The following is an 18,155-nucleotide window of genomic DNA, read 5'->3' as shown; positions in this document are numbered from 1 at the left end:
GAGGGGCGGTAGTGCTGGTGGGAACAACAGCCGAGCCTCTCTTAGCCGCAGCGCTACTTCCTCCTGCTTTATCAGCCCGCTCACCTGACACAGTCAACGACAGCGGAGGTTCTGTCGAGGCTTCCAGGCGTTTTCAGACTTCAGACAAGAAGTCAGACAAGTCAGGTGAGTGATTCAGGTGTTATCACCGCCTCCGGGGTCAGATTGCCTTTGTCAGAACAAACCGTAAAAAGACGCTGTAGAGGGGAAGAAAAGGTTGTGTAAGTATGCGCTGAAGTTTGTGGTTGTTGTGATGTCGGCTGGCAGAGACAGAGCCAAAGACTCACAGAAATAATTCAGAAAACAATTCAGTAAATAGTCATCATGAAAGATGGTTAAAGTAGCCAAAGATGATTTTTTTTTTTTTTTTCTTACTGTGTTTCATAATTAAACAAGTCTCAGACTGAAAACACTTGGCCGGCTCTCACTGCTAAACTTCATTCAAAAAATATTTCAACAGCAATTACAGAAAATTGTGGCATCAAAAAAAATGTGAAGTTTTTAAAATAATGAATTACGAACATTTGAAATCAAAAGGTGCAAATATATAAAATGCAAAAGGTCCTTTAATCTGTCCCTCAGTCATGTCCAGTGTTGATTTGATCCAATGGCTTCTCTGCCAACTCTGACATGCTGATGATTGCCAGGCCAGTTCAATCAGCTCCAGTTCTTTATCGTCATCATCATAGTCATCTGCTGCAGAACTCAACCGACATCCTGTTCTTCAGAGGCTTCTCACTTCCTCCTCCGAACCACTTGTTAACTGCAGGCAGGAAGTGGTTTTGACCTGTGAATGAAATTATTTTAAATGAAACGGAAGTTAACACAGTTCACATTAGGAGTCTCTTCAGTGTTGGCTCGGGACTCAGGGAAGACTCAATGTTATTGTTATTAAATATATTAAAATATATATATATATATATATATATATATATATATATATATATATATATATATATATATATATATACATATATATATATATATATAAATATATATATATGTACTAGAGCTGTCAGTCGATTAAAAAAATTTATCCGATTAATCGCATGGTTTTCCATAGTTAACTCACGATTAATCTCAAATTAATCGCATATTTTTTTTTATCTGCTCTAAATCTACCGTAAACTGATATTTTTCCATTTTTTTAATAATCATATCAACATGGGAGTAGGCAAATACTTGCTTTCTGCAAATGCAGCATGTTTATTCGTGTTGGAGCAATGACAAGTACTACTAACAAAACAAAAGATGCACAGGATAAAAGAAATAATTATAAACTCAAGCCCAACAAAGATAACAGATGGGCATAACTGTAACATTACAGTACTAGTAATGATTACTAGTACTACCAAAATTTGTATATTTTACTTTTCAACACAAACTTGAACTATTCATCCCCTTTTTTTTCAGCAGCCATTAACACAAAAGGATGACCCGCACTCAGGTGTCCATCTCAAGACCTCTTTCATAATGATTACTGACCGGCATCTCTAGGATCAAACAGACATATTTTGATCAAGTCTTCCTCTGTGTGTGTGTGTATTTGTTTAATCTCTCTCGCACTCTGATACAATGTACTGACAAATATAACATACAAATATGATCGAATTTGTCATTCGGTTTTTATTTTGAAAATTCACCGGATTTTCTCGTTTTTATTTTGAGCGACTTCCTGTACTATTGACGAGGATCGCTCGCGGCTCGCGCACAAGATAGAGCAGACGCCGAAATCACAACTGCGTGGCGCGAGCAGCGCGCTTGTTCGCGTCTAGTGTGAACCACCACATCAATGAACGTGGGCGCCGAATGGAAGCGCTCAGCGCTTCGCTTCCACGTCCAGTGAACTGACGTTAAATGCATGGTGCGATCCGCGACGGGAGCCGCGCGCCTGTTCGTGTCTGGTGTGAACTACTACATTGATTGCACATGGGCGCCGAATGGAAGCGCTCATTACAGTAAATGCATATCACGCCTGATGACGCCTTATACATATATATATATATATATATATATATATATATATATATATATATATATATATATGTATACATACATACATACATACATACATACATATACACTCACTGACATCTGGGTGTTCTTGCTTTGTGTTTGTGCTTTTATTTTTAAAACGTTAAAACCAGAACTGTGATGTTGCTGGTCAGAATCAAGGACTTTTGGAAAACTGAACCATCCAGAACAGAAAGACACGACTACTCAGTTGGCAACTGACTCTGTCACTGTGAACGGCTCTCCTGACTCAATTTGAACGGTGCTACTGGCTCAGTCACTTTAAACGGTTCTACTGACAGTTGTCAAGACAGACAGTACAGACAGTAGTTGCTGGGAACAGCTCTCCTGATTCAGTCACTGTGAATGGTTCTATTGGCTCCATTGCTGTGGACGGTTCTACTGACTCAGTCACAGTGAACGGCTCTCCTGACTCAGTCACCGTAAATGGCTCTACTTACTGGACTGACCAGTGAAGCTCTCTGGTGAACTGGTAACCCGTCAAAGTTGAGTCCTGACTCGTTACGATAACAGTGTCTCGAATAAACCTGCTCTGAAGGTTTAAAGAAACACTCAGTAATTTGGACTCATTACTACCCCCTGTTGGTAGAGAAGTGCAATGATCTGTTCACAGTGTCATAAAGGGAAATCAGGCCTACACGTGAATGGATTTAAGGAGATGGCAAATCCTCAAGCGTCTTTTAGAAACACGTCCACCGACAAGGTAAAGTAGTCAAGCAGTTTGTTATACAGTATTTAGAAAATACAATTATGTCATTCTGTTTAGTGTGACAGAAAACTACGACGACAAAACAAATGGTATTGTTTACAGCAGTATTTTTGCTATCATGGTTGAACATTGCTTGCAAAGGATGTGACCTGTATAAAAAAAAAAAATTCTTCTTACCCAAAATGCCCGTAACAACCGTTCAGGCAATATGAGTGTGCCGCAGCATTATTTCATTGATTCAAATATGATCACTTTTATCATTATTATCACATTTCTCGAGTGATCTGTAGAAATGTAAACAGACATGAAGTAGACGTGGTGGAGCACTCGTTGTGGATCAGGGTAAATACCAATATGAAATACAAAACGGACATGGCACATAACATTAACATTGTAACCATCACTCAAAACCTTAATTATTTCTGTAGTTATTGAGGTTACTTGTTACTTCCCATGCAGCCACAACAACCTTACTCTGTGATGTATAACAAAGCACAGTGTATTAGTAAGATAGAGTAAGAGTATGATGTTTGGAGCTCCAACAAAACCTTTTGTTTGTTTTGTTTTTTTAATAAATATATGTATGTATATATGTATATACAGCATTGTTGACGCCACGTAACAAGAAATCAAATTAGTTGATAAGATAATAAATATGTATATATGTAATATATGACTTACAATCCCAGTAGCATCAAGGCTAGGTCACCATCAGTCTTGAAGCCCTTTTCCCCTTTCCCCTTTCAGCACCACCAAGTGTAGAAGCTGAATCCGAGTTTGGCATTGTGTCATGATGCCTGGACTCTGCCCTAAATTTATGAACAGGGACATAGAAAAGCTCCACTGACGCCAGACCCTGCAGGACAGCTGAGCATTGTAAACTGGATGAAGAAGTTTTGATATATTGCTTGTGCAGCCCGGAATGACATGTTGTCTGTGCACAATGACCAGGAGCTGGGAACAGAGCAGTGACAGTATCAGCGCACGGTTTAACAGATTTTTGGCTAAATAATAATGTTAAATCTCGTGTCCATCTCTGCTGAGTACAAGACAGCGTTGATTGTGGCAGTTGGAGTAATTTGCCCCCATCAGGGTCCGTGTGCAATATACTGGTGGACGATGGGCAAAACTCTTTTCTGCATTCATCAAAAAAAAAAAGAGTGGTTCTTGAAATTCTCCAGATCTAAAGCAGTCCTGTGTAATGTAACAAAACAAATTATTATTGTTTTTTTTATCACAAATTGTCTTGCAACAAAACAACATGCATACTATGTGTAGTAATTCAAACAACATTTATATATTTATTAGTATAGCATTTATAATGATAAATGCATCATTTGATAATTGATGTGAATTCAGAACTGTCGAGTGAATACCTGAAGTGAATGAACTTTCTTTCCTTTAGCCGGCACTTCTCCAATACAATGGCTGGAAGTGCCTGGTGAGCTGCTGACCCTGTAACCACATTACTTGACTGTGAGTAGGACAGTCATTCGAAGCAAAGACATCCCCTGAGTCTGATGAGTTACCTTGTTTCATGTGGTTTCAGTGGCTCATGATCACAGCACCCTGTTGCCCATGTATGCTACTTACAGACAGGGTGCGGGATAGCGTGCCTCTTTATCTGCAGGAATAGAAGATGTTACTGGCTCTCTCTCCCTCTGCGCAATTGAAATTATTGGTTATGTACCAAAACATGACAGTTCTCCCTGATATACTTTGAACTCCTCCTCAGAGAGTAGGCTTGATTGGAGCTCACCAGAAATAGTTCACAATGCCTTTTAAAAGTAAACAGCAAGTGCAAATAAATGACAATAGGGCAATAGACAGTCAATCAATCAAAAAAAATGGCCATATCACCATCTCAGACAAACTCACCTGGCTTCTAAAGTGGCAACTTTTTTTCATTTGTCATTTCCCTTCTGCTAGAAAGTTTCCACTGGGTTTAAACAGAAAATTGGTCAACATCAAAGCACTTCTAAAAGTGATCGATAAATGCTGTAGCAGGAATATACAGTACCCAACACGTTCGCCATTACCACCACCATCACTTCTCCTGCATCTCCCAGTCACCTCACCTGTGGCTGATCAGAGCACCCATCAGCTGCTCTATAAAAGGGCGGGGTCCAGCCCTTCTATCCCTCTCTCTATGCTCCATGCTCCATGCTCACCTATGACCGGTGCTCCTGAGTCGGTCCCATTTTGTCCTCCTTGTTTTGCCATTGTTGTATGCCCTGCCTTGGGACAGGTAAGAAAGGGGGCCTCCATACACCGGCATCACGTAGGCTTCCGGTCTTGTTAGTCACACCAGGTAAGGGGTGGTTGCCAACTTTTTATTTTTACTTGCACGGATAGCGTAGTTAGGCAGGCAGGCTTTTGTTTTCTTGAACTGTTAGTTAGTTAGTTTAGAGTGTGTTTCCTCCCTCCTAGCTGCTTGAGATTATTATTTTGGCAACACCCACGGTCCCCTGGCAGTGGCTTATTTTGTTTTGGTACCCTTCTTCTTTTTGGAACAAGAGAAATTAAAATAAGCACGTTCCTACTCCCCAATCCTGTGTGTCCCTCTCATTTTTGCCTCCCAAATGCTCGACGGCCCTCTGGTTTTTAATTTATGTTGCAACCCGTGACCCTAGACTACCTGGGTTCGTAACATAGTTGTTAATTCTCATCCCGAGTTGGTTATAGCGATTGCGTTGGTCCGTTACTTTATTTACAAAACCACAACCAACTCTGTATGACAACACGATCTAGCACAGGTGTGTCAAACTCAAACACACAGTGGGCCAAAATTTCAAACTTGGACGAAGTGGCGGGCCAACATGAGTAAAAAATGACCACAGATATAACAGTGACCCTTTAATATCGACCCAAACACATTTTTACTTCAACACTGAATATGGAACAAGCGACACTTAGTACTATACAATAAATAACTTCATATTGCACACCTACAAAATTGAATTTCCAATTTAAAAAAAAGCAAAATGAAATGTAAATAAAAATTGTATGCCTCTTTTTTGCAGCCGTCTGATTTAAATTTCAACAGTAACCTTTTTTCCATTACCTAATAATACATTTAAAATCAAATAGCAATAAAATACCAATTAACTAGTGATAATGTCCCTGAATGTGCAACCATTCAAGCCCATGCCTTGGAGCAGCAAGAAAAGGTATATAAAGAAAACATTACTTAAAGTCTGTTACAGTAAATAGTCTGGCAGAATACCAGCAGAGAATTGAACGTGTTTTTGCCGCGGTCTGCCAGGCGGTACAGTGCAGAGCGCTGTGACGACATCTTGGCAAGTCCAATAGGAGAGCAGCCGGTTCTGAAAAAAAGTGTCCATATGCAGTTATGTGTTAAAACCTCGATGTAGAAAAGTTTTAACACAATATTTTACCTGACAATATATGAACATAAAGTTGTTTTATATGTACATGTATATGTATATATATATATATATATATATATATATATATATATATATATATATATATATATGTATACATATATATATATATATATGTATATATATATATGTATATATGTATATATATATATATTGAGGGTGTCAAAGTTAACGCGTTAACTCAACGCCGCTTTATCGCCGACAATTTTTTTTATCGCGCGATTAACGCATACGGTGCTTTTTGAACCTTTGGTCGCTCCGTAGATTGTGGAAACGGGAAATGAATTGACTCACAGCACACAGTCACACGCTTGCAGCCAGCTTGTAAACACACACAAAAAAAGAAAAAGACACTGAGCGTAGATGAGCACTAGGAAGGACTAACATGGATAAGGCGTCAATTGTAAATGGAAAGTTCCACTTCAAAACCCTGCCTGATGGCAGTCTTGACAGGACAAAAGTGATATGCATTTACTGTAACGAGCGCTTCCATTCGGCGCCCATGTTAATCAACAGTCCACGAGGGGAGCCTCGCGGACTGTTGATCGCGCCATGCATTTAACGTCAGTTCACTGAACGTGAAAGCGAAGCGCTGAGTGCTTCCATTCGGCGCCCACGTTAGTCAATGTGGTGGTTCACACTAGACGCGAACAAGCGCGCGGCTCGCGCCATGCAGTTGCCGTTTCGGCATCCGCTCTATTTTGTGCGCAAGCTGCGAGCGATCCTCGTCAATAGTACAGGAAGTCGCTCAAAAAAAACGAGAAAATCCGTTGAATTTTCAAAATAAACTAATTTCAAAATAAAAACCGAATGACAAATTCGATCATATTTGTATGTTATATTTGTCAGTACATTGTATCAGAGTGCGAGAGAGATTAAACAAATACACACACACACACAGAGGAAGACTTGATCAAAATACGTCTGTTTGATCCTAGAGATGCCGTGATCAGTGATCATTATGAAAGAGGTCTTGAGATGGACACCTGAGTGCGTGTTTCTATTTACACACACACACACACACACACACACACACCTACGCCCGTTCGCGTCTGGTGTGAACCACTACGTTGATTAACATGGGCGCCGAACTGAAGAGCTCGGCGCTTCCGCGTCTGGTGTGACCCGGGCGTAAGGGTCATCCTTTTGTGTTAATGGCTGCTGAAAAAAGGGGATGAATAGTTCAAGTTCGAGTTGAAAAGTAAAATATACAAATTTTGGTAGTACTAGTAATCATCACTATGTAATGTTACAGTTATGCCCATCTGTTATCTTTGTTGGGCTTGAGTTTATAATTATTTTTTTTACGCTATGCTTTTGTTTTGTTAGTAGCACTTGTCATTGCTCCAACACAAATAAACATGCTGCATTTGCAGAAAGCAAGTATTTGCCTACTCCCATGTTGATATGATTATTAAAAAAAAAGGAAAAATATCAGTTTACGGTAGATTTAGAGCAGATAAAAAAATATGTGATTAATTTGCGATTAATCGTGAGTTAACTATGGAAAACCATGCGATTAATCGGATTAATTTTTTTAATCAACTGACAGCTCTAATATATATATGTGTATATATATACATATATATATATATATATATATATATATATATATATATATATATATACATATATATATATATACATATATATATATATATATATACATATATATATATATATATATATATATATATATATATATATATATACATATATATATATATATATATATATATATATATATATATACATATATATATATACATATATATATATATATATATATTAGGGTTGTGCATCTCTGGTCTGTGGCTGATACGATACGTATCTCGATACACTACCAACGATTCGATACATTAAAGATACGATACGATTCGTATATTATAGTTCCGATACGATACGATTCGTATATATACGATACGATTCCCCCAATACGATGCAGTGCGATTCAGCACAGTTTGATCCAACACAATGTGATTTGATTTGAGACTCCGATGCAAAGGAATGATGCTATGCAATTCAATGAGTTTGACTATTCATCCACCAAAATACAAACATTCTGTATTTTTCAATTTAAATTTAAAGGTATTTTGTGAACAACTGGTTCACAATTAACAATAACAAGGCAAGTGCAATGAAAAATAAATAAACCTTTCCTTATTGCTTACAAATGGAATAAATGTAAACTCTTCTTGCTGTTGCTGTAAACAGACAGCAGCCTAACTGTCATAATAAAACAGTCACGACAGTGAAATAGCTTGGCTGTGATGAGAAATTGAAGACAGAAAAAGATTCAAATACTAAAAAAAAAAAAAATAATGTCATGGTTCCTTGAACTCAATCAAAATTAGTACGCAATGCAACTATCATTGGTGTGTGACTTTCAGTCCATACTGTATTATTCAACCGACATGTTCCACTCTAAGGTTTTTCTTTAGGAATATCAGTTTGATCCACATGATCGGGGTGAAGCAAACTGCGCTGTGCTGTAACTTCCAGCACAAAAAAACAAACAAAAAACGCCGAAACGATCGCTGCGCTGTGCTGTAACTTTCAGCACAGCACTCCTTCCGCTGCGCCAGAATTCAGGAGTCCGGCGGTGACCAGTGTTCTTTGTTGTTGGGCACTTTTGGCTGTAGAATCGTTCCACGAATAGCCGCCGAACGATGGTGTCGTTCACGCCAGACTTGAAGCGGCACGCACCTCTGGGTCCGGCTCGCGCAGCGATCGTTTCGACGTTTTTTTTTTGTTTGTTTTTTTTTTAACTGCGCTGTGCTGTAAGTTCCAGCACTGCGCTGTGCATCGCTGTATCGGTCTGTGACAGACGTAAAAACCGATGAATCTAGATTTAATCCCAAAATTGCATCGATTCACGGCTGCTCTACCGATGCACTCGCATCGTGCCCGCGCCTGTCCGTGTATCGATACGTATCGGTTAATCTTCCCATCCCTAATATATATATATATATATATATATATATATATATATATATATATATATATATATATATATATATATATATATATATATACATATATATATATATTCGTCTGCCGGACTATGTTAAGAATGTTTTATGAGTTTGTGGTCTCAAGTGCTATCTTGTTTGCTTTGGTGTGCTGGGGCAGCAGATTGAAGGTTGCAGACTCAAACAGACTCAACAAACTCATCCGCAAAGCTGGTGACGTCATTGGAGTGAAGCTGGACTCCTTGGAGTCAGTGATGGAGAGGCGTATGCTTCAGTGTAGTATTCTGGAAAATACAACACACCCCCTCTATCAGTTCCTGGTCCAACACAGAAGCACAAGGACCAGGAGACTTAGACTTCCCACCTCAAAGACTGAGCGCCACAGAAGATCTTTTCTTCCTGTGGCAATTAAAGTGCATAATTCCTCATTGTAAAATCACTAATCACTGCCATATACATCCACATGCTTACATCCAAACATTTTACAGTATCTTATAGTTATATGCTCTTCATTTTTATATTATTTAATTTTATTTTAACTGTTAAATTTGCACTTTGGACTATGCCAATTTTTTCTGTCAGCTACTTAATTTTCTATTGTTTTTATTATTTTTACTTAGTTAATTGCATGCTTCTTTCTATATTTTATGTACATTTCTCAAGTTGACTGGAACCCTGTTACGAAAAGAATTTACCTCGGGATAAATAAAAGTAGACTTTGGCTCTGCCCTCCTTGGTTGTAATGGATACAGGTAGAGGAAGGGGAAGTACGAAGGTGCAAGTAGGAGGGGATTTTCCACAAACTTAGTCGGGCCAGTGCACCTCGGTATGAGAATAATTCTAGCATGCTAACGTGCTGTGGCGCTAGCACGCTGTATGCTAAATCTAACTAACGTAGGCCATTGTTTATCGGTAACGTTAACATGCTCGATCATAGGTGTCAAACTCTGGCCCGCGGGCCCACATTGTAATTATATATTTATGTATACATATATATATATATATAAGTTTGTGGAAAATCCCCTCCTCCTTGCACCTTCGTACTTCCCCTTCCTCTACCTGCATCCATTACGACCAAGGAGGGCAGAGCCAAAGCCTATATAGGAAGCCAAAACAACACCGTCCCTCCCCTTTTTTCCTGAGAAAAAAAGAAGCTGGCTGGTCGCATGTCAAGAGTTGCAGGATTATTGTTTGTACTGAGTTCATGAAATGTGAGTTTATTTATTTCTACATTTATAATCTGATGTGTGTGCTGCCTCAATATCCCAGACAATAACTGATTGGATCACCTCATCTGCCTCCACCTGACTGTTTTAATAGACAGAACCCATTAAGTTGATCACCCCCTGGAACCAGACTGTTTATCTAGCCTTCCATTTGCACACTAAATATTTTTCAAAGTTACTTCCAAAACACGACACTTGTGTGAGAACGTGTTCAGTAACGCCTGAAAACATAATTTTTCAGGAGTAACTAAATGTAAATCGAAAGTTGTCATTGTGCTCATTGTCATTCCTGTAATAACTACAACCTGAACTAGCATGCTAACGTTACCAATTTACCAGTTACCAGTTTACTCATTACACCGATTGTCTGCATGGATCAAGGATCTGCAACTTTTCAATACAGGACGTTTATAGTATTTCAGTCATCATTTATACATTAAAAAGCGTGCCAACTATCAAAACAGGCAGCATTAGATTCTCCCTGCTCCCGGTTATAAACTGTGGACAAATACGGGCAAATGTTGACGCCACGTAACAAGAAATCAAATTAGTTGATAAGATAATAAATATGTATATATGTAATATATGACTTACAATCCCAGTAGCATCAAGGCTAGGTCACCATCAGTCTTGAAGCCCGTTTCCCCTTTCACCTTTCAGCACCACCAAGTGTAAAAGCTGAATCCGAGTTTGGCATTGTGTCCGATCGCTGTCTCTTTTCCTTTGCTTCGCCTTCTCAGACAAAACCTTCTTGAATTTCGTGGCTGACTTGGTTTAGGAAAAAAAAACTTAGAGTAGTTATTGGCTAAAGCTACCTATGAGTAAACGTGTGACGTTGCCGTGAAGCAAATTGTACCCTACGTGACTATGTCACGCATACAGGCACCCACCCGAGCAGAAAAGTTACACAGTGTGGTTGCAGCTGGCAAGACCACCCTCCAGCTGCCAAGATTAAGCTAGTGTTGCTTTAACAGCTCCTCCTTCCGGTAGGTGGTGCTGCACTCACACACCAGCTCTGCTGAAGTTGTGCAGATCAAATTCTTCAGCGAGGTTTCCATCTCCAGCTGGGCTCATGAGTACGTTGGTTGGAGGGAACCTGTCCGGCCTGATCAACTCCACCTCCTGCCACCAGGTGGACCCCTCAGCCAACATGGTCTTCATTCTCTTCCACAGCCTGGTGTTCCTGGTAAGAAAACTGCTCCTGCTCTCCTCCTAAGACCCTGAGGTAGTGGTGATGGTAGTGGTGGTCATGGTGGTGATGACGGTCCTGGGGGTGATGGTGATGATAGCAGTGATGGTGATCCTTGAGGTGATGATGATGGTGGTGGTAGCTGTGTGTGTGTGTGTGTGTGTGTGTGTGTGTACGTGTGTGTGTGTGTGTGTGTGTGTGTGTTAATTGACACACAAGGTGTGTGTGAAGCGTCCAGTGCGGTACTGTGGTAGTATAGAGGTGTTTGTAGTCAGTGCTTGCTGCATGCTGCTTCATGCTTGCAATTCTTTGCTTTCAGGTATTGCCACTGGCTGGCCCTCTGACAGAGAGTGAAACGATGAGCCGAGTACGCAAGTCTCTCCTGCCAGTACTACGGCCTCTCCACCACCAAGATTCCTGTCGTGCCTCCTCAGGCCACACATGGTAGCTGGGTGCCCCGCGGCCCCAGGCTAAATCTGCAGGGGCTCTCGGAGCAGCAGTGTGACAGAAAAGCAATGTGCTGGGGATACACAATAGGCAGGCCTAAACAGAGACAGAACTCGTGAGCCATGATGAGGAACTGGTTTTCCCAGACTCATTCCACCAGATCATCCTCATCATGTTGAAGATGGTGCTACTGGGGGGGCACGCGCCCTACAGCAGCGGCCCCCAACTTTTTTTGCACCATGGCCCGGTTTAATGTGAAATGAAATATTTTTATATTTCCGGCATAGAAACTGTGGTATTTTCTAAATATAATAATAAACATGAATCCACAGTGTACACATTTGGAACTCTATTAGCAGCGTCCTCGTAACATAACATGAGTAACATATGCTTTTTTCTTTCTCAATAATGCCGGGTGCTTGGTCTCTGAGTGGCGAAGCAGTTTTGAAGGCTTCATTGCCTCATTAGAGAGCTGGTTGCCATATGTTAAGCAGAGTGGGTTTGTTGCGTAGGAATCTTCTGTCAAGATTAAGTTAGTAGTAGGACTCTGTTAAACGTTGCTTTCTTTTTCTTGGAAGTCTTGGGTTCTTCTGTCTCCTCACGGGGCCTTTTCCTCTTTCCAAAGACATTTGTTTTCACCCATGTTGCTTGCTAGTTTGCTGGCTCGTGGGTTTAATCTAGTGAAACGCATCACGTGACTGAGACAAGGGCCTTGACGAGAGTCAAGAGTTGAGCCAACAGAAGTTAATTATTCTTTCTGTGCGGCCCAGTACCAAATGACCCACGGACCAGTACCAGTCCGCGGCCCGGTGGTTGGAGTTGCTGCCCTACAGCACCCTCTGCGCAGGTATCCACCTCTGACCATGGCGGTATTACCTGGATCAACATCTGATGGAAGTCTGGCGACAGGGTCTCTGGAATGGGCTGGGGGCTCCGAATCAGAGCCTTACACAACAGTAGCACAGGGTATTGGTCACCAACAGCTTAACATGAGGCCCTTTACAACTGGCCAAAAATGGAATTAATCAGCATTTGGTGGCAGTGGGAAAGGCTCACCGAGCCACACGAAACGCGTCAAACAATCCGGCAAGGGACCCAGGCTGAAATCGGCTCCGATCCGTTGCACTTCACCTACGCGATATCAGCGTGATGACGTCAGCAGACACACAGCGGTGAAAGCGGAGGGGGAGCCGCTTGCCGGCGGGGGTGAGACCTTGCTGGTTTTGGTCAGTGGGAAGGGGACTAAATGCCAATCGATTGAGAGTCATTCCACGTTCAAAAACACATTGTCAACCCCTTAATTTTAGTGGGAAAGGGGCTATGGAGGCCACCTCTGCAGAATGAGTGCTGCACCAATACATCACTAAACTCTGGACCAGTGAATACATCCCACAGCAATGGAGAGATGGCAGGGCATGTCATAAGGATGCCGCAAAAACTTCCTTGCAAAGTGCTTTATGGCCAGCTACACCAGGGGCGACTCACTGCTGGAGGACAGAAGAAGCATTCAAAGACCATATTAAAACAGCACTAAAGAAGGGCTATATCAGGTCTGGGGAACTGGAGAGACTGGCAACTGACAGAAGCACTTGGTGGCAGTTGTGTCTTAGCAGGACCCAAACACTTGAGGAGGAGAGGACAGTCCGGATGCAGCTAAAAATACAAAGGAGATCCAACAAATGAGCAAATATCAGCAATACCACCACCGCCACGTACACCTGTCCTACCTGCAACAGGTGTGGTAGTCCTGGTGTTGGTCGACCTGGTGGTGATGGCCTGGTTGTGGTCCTGGCCCTGGTTTTCGGAGGTGATGACGGTCCTGGTGTTGGTGGTAATGATGATCCTTGTAGTGATGATGGTGACGATGGTCCTAGTGGTGGTCCTGGTGGTGGTGATGGTAGGGTCAGGTAACAAATCAGGATGCAGATCGGTGTTCAAAAGGGAGTCTTTTATTAAACAACAGGTTAGTCGGCAGGCAGTGGCGTGGTCAAAAACATGCAGAGGTCAGAACAGGCAGGTTCCAAGCAAACGTGACAAAAACTGGGAACAGATTTCTCAAAAGGTCAGGAACCATCAAGGACTGGAGCAGACAATCAGACAAGGTAGAACTGTCTAGGCTGGGTTTAAATAGAAAGGCTGGTTGCTGGAGATTAGAGACAGGTGAGTCAAGTGGCAGAAGGTTCCTCAACAGGGAAGTGACCAAATAAGGGGCAGGACCCTGACACATATGGATAGTCCTGGTGGTGGTGATTATGGTCCTGGTGGTGGTCTTGGTTGTGGGTCTGTTGATGGTGGTGGTGATGATCCCGGTCTCTCCACCTTGCAGGTCGGTCTGGTCCTCAACAGCTTTACGCTGAGGGTCTACTTCTGTGGGGGTCTCCTTCCGTCCAGCAGTGTCACCATCTACCTGAAGAACCTGGCGGCCGCCGACTTCTTCATCAGCCTGTGTCTCCCGGTCCGTATCGCCCACTACGCCAGCGCCTCCGCCCATCTCCATTTACTCTACTGCTCCATCGGCGCTGCCGCCTTCTACCTCAACATGTATGCCAGCATCCTGTTCATGGGCTACATCGCAGCCAACAGGTGGGTCCGCCTGCAGGGGACAGCGCAAACACCAGCAGCAAAGGTGAAGGTCTCTGCTGACAGACGACCACTAAACAGGGAGTCGTTCTCACTTCCAGTCAGAGTCGCCGCCTGAGCTGAGTAGCTGCACTGTGAATGTCATTCTGTGCCGTAGTCAGAGACCACTTTCTGCTGAGCTGCGGAGGGAGGAAGAGAGGGAACAATGAGTGGAAGACCAATCAGAAAAAGATCTTCCCTCCAGTCAGACCTATGAGACCAGTGAAGCCAGCAGAATCAGTGGGACAAGTGAAGCCAGGAGGAACAGTGGGACCAGTCAGACGAGTGAGACCAGTGCAGGCAGTGGGACCAGTAAGACCAGTCACAACAGTGAGACCAGTGAAGCCAGTCAAACCAGTCAAAACAGTGGGACCAGTCAAAACAGTGGCCTCCGTTCATAGAAGACGGATCCATTAGTTCATGTTTCTGATGCACTGTGCCACAGTTCTGCAGAACCGTCCACTCACTCCTCCTTCTCTCACCCTCTCTCTCCCTCTGTCTCTCTCTCTGCAGGTTCCTGAAGATTGTTCGCCCCCTGGAATCTCACTTCCTGCAGAAAGAGCGAAGTGCCTCCGCGGTCTCAGTGGCGACATGGCTCCTTCTCGGCGCTGTGGCGGGCGCCTATGCCATCCAGGCCCTGGCCACGGGCTGGGAGCGGCCAACCGGTGCCAGCAGGGGGAGCTGCAATGACCTGCACAGCAGTGAGGTGGGTATGTTGTACCTAATCAGCCACAGCTGCTCAGCTGCCATCTTCCTGCTGGTCCTGGTTAGCCTGGTCTGCTTCTACTGGAGTACCTCCCGCAGCCTGGCAGCGGCACAGCAGAGGCAGGCAGCCTCTTCCAGGTACCGGACACTGGTCAAAGCCCGTAGGAACATGCTGGTGTTGGTGGTGGTCTTCTGCGTGTGCTTCGTGCCATACCACTTGGTGCGCCTGCCCTACATCTTCCTATGGAGGCGGTGCTCCAGGGGCCTCGCCCTCTTCTACCTAAAGGAGCTGTCCATCATGGTGTCCACATTCAACATCTGCCTGGACCCCCTCATTTACTTCATCTTCTGCAAGGCCTTCCGGGCCCAGCTGAGCCGGACCAGGCGGGACAACAGCAGACAGAACCAGGAGTGGGCAGCGAGTGTCGGCCACACCAAACAGGAAGTCGGCGCTCAGGGGGAGGAAGTTTATGACACGCCTACAGCCGAGCACCAGCCACATCACAGACAGACGACTGAGACAACACCAGAATCAGGACAAGGATCAAGACCACGACCAGGTGCAGGAGCAGGATCAGGAGCTGGAGCAGGACCAGCATCAGGAGCAGAACGTTTCTCCATGGCAAATAACTAAGAAATGGTGCCAAGCCTACTGTCTTGGCTTTGCTGAAGGCACCAGCAGGTTGAGTGTATTACTACAGTAACATCATATAACATCATATATATAACATAAAGCAGCTGATGGAACCTGATGTCAAGCCGGACTGAAGTGGACTGAAGTGGCTCTGTGACTTCACTCTGGAGGGCTCCACTAGAGAACATTGATTTGCACTTCCTGTGCACAGATATTACAGCACCGTCAGCATCAGTGTTATCTGCTAGCATTAGCGCGTACTTTTTGGTTTATCTCCATTGATTTAGCTCATTTCTTGAAACAGAAATGGCATTCTCAAAACTCGAAGGTCACCATAGCTCATTACAAAATTTCATATCTCTTTCCCAAAACTGCTCACTCATGCTTCAAAACTGAATTTCTTTCCCATGCAAATAGTCATTGCTCCCAAAATGCATTGTCCCTTTGGCATTGTGTAAGCACTGTCACTATGCCAGAGGGCCACTGAAATATTCCTTATGTCCAGCTCTCAGTCTTTGCCCTGTCCTTCATTAACAATGAATTTTTTCTTCCCCTAGGCCAGGCATGGCCAAACTACGGCCGGCGGGCCACATCCGGCCCGCTGCGTGTCTCTGTCCGGCCCGCGTGAAGCTAGTCATTGTGCTTAAAACTGAAAAAAAGGATTTTAGGGTAACGGTAGCCTCAGAGATTTGACATCAAACATTGCAATCATACTGCCAGTGAAATTGTACTTACTATTCACATGCATTAAGTAACTTCAGTTTTACTTCACTCTATGAGAGTAAAAAGAAAATATATACAGCATTATATACTGCGAACACATAAACAAATAACAAGGACATTTCTATGCAGCCTACAGTGCTGCAAATAAAGCTGGAGTACAGTGCTTCACTGGTCACTGTCCTCACCCTCCTGGCCGTCCACACACTGCTGTCTGTCTGGCCACAGATTCTCGTCCACATCACGCCCGGTTCACACAGGAAGCGGAAGCGCTGCACCTGTGAAGATCACGCATGAGCCGCAGAACTCTGATACTTGTTACCGACAAAAATAACATACACAAATATGATCTAATTTGTCAATATGGTATTGTAATAGTATTTTATTTGAGTGACTTCCTAACCAGTTGACGCAGATCGCTCGCGCACAGAATAGACCAGATGCCAAAACGATCGCTGCACGGCGAGAGCTGCCAGTCCCGGTGTGAATGACACCATTGGTTAACGTAGGTGCCGAAAGGAAGCGGTCTCCGCGGTCTTCTTTGTGAGGGAAGAAACGGCGTGCATGTCGCGCATGAATGTCTCTGTGCTCCTCAGCCTCTTCTCTGTGTTCCACCAACCTTGATTCCTCCTCCTGTTCTGCCTCTTCCTCGAGCCGTGAGGTCCCTGTTGATTCTGGTCAAGCTCTGTATGTGTAGCTGTCCACGATTGGCAGTATTCACAATCATGGACAGCACATGTCAAGTAACGAAACATACTGTTTGATTGGTCATCTAAAATGTGTCAAACTCCCAGTTCATCAATTCTCAGCAATTGCCGGGATGTAGACTGTAAACAGATACCCATAGGGGGTGCTGTGACCTACATATTTCTGAACAGGTGTTAAAAAAAAAAAAAAATCACATATAATCTTGAAACTTTTTACTTAGTTTTTGTTTCTTTAAATAAAAGAAATAATTCTCAAATGTGTCAGAAATATTTAACCATGACATTATATCTTTGTTTCTTCTGTTCGAGTGGGTGTAAAAAGGACAGTCGCACTGCTGAGTGAACAACAACACCAACAACAACAGTGTTTGTTTGATTTGTAAAATAATAATAAAAAAAAACAAACTTTATAAACTCTGACTTAGTTTTTTCTCTGTTAAAGATTTCAACTCCAACAGTCACATCACATCACATGGTCTCAGTTATTTGTTGTTTCTTGGACTGACCCTCACCACAGGTTTAGTCACATGGCTCATTGCTGTTCATGAGTCAATATTTGATCTCTGATCGATCGGTCGATCAGCTGACCCTAGCGCCGCCATTTTAGCTGCAGTCAGTCAGACGGACGGACGGACGGAAAGACAGAGGCAGGTAGGACCTCCACCGACACTCGCGCACACCTCTGAGTCTTTAATGACTAATTTAACCAGGACAGAGACTCGTTTTCACGTCTGGACAGCATGAAAA

The 18,155-nt window shown here is 43.0% G+C and overlaps 1 protein-coding gene across 1 annotated transcript; it reads left to right on the top strand.

The window, feature by feature from the left end:
• Positions 1-744: 744 nt before the first annotated feature.
• LOC142889666 (P2Y purinoceptor 14-like) lies at positions 745-17,858 on the top strand. The gene is made up of 4 exons (XM_076028464.1): positions 745-867; positions 11,420-11,573; positions 14,350-14,606; positions 15,156-17,858. Exons 1-4 carry the CDS (start codon positions 848-850, stop codon positions 15,979-15,981), a joined length of 1,257 nt encoding a protein of 418 aa, XP_075884579.1. The 5' UTR covers positions 745-847; the 3' UTR covers positions 15,982-17,858.
• Positions 17,859-18,155: the final 297 nt, after the last annotated feature.

The sequence above is a fragment of the Nelusetta ayraudi genome, unplaced genomic scaffold, assembly GCF_046127955.1.
Source record: "Nelusetta ayraudi isolate G7.1 ecotype Tasmania unplaced genomic scaffold, CSIRO-AGI_Nayr_v1 ptg000023l, whole genome shotgun sequence".
Lineage (NCBI taxonomy): Eukaryota > Metazoa > Chordata > Actinopteri > Tetraodontiformes > Monacanthidae > Nelusetta > Nelusetta ayraudi.
This window is presented reverse-complemented; position numbering and strand designations above follow the sequence as displayed.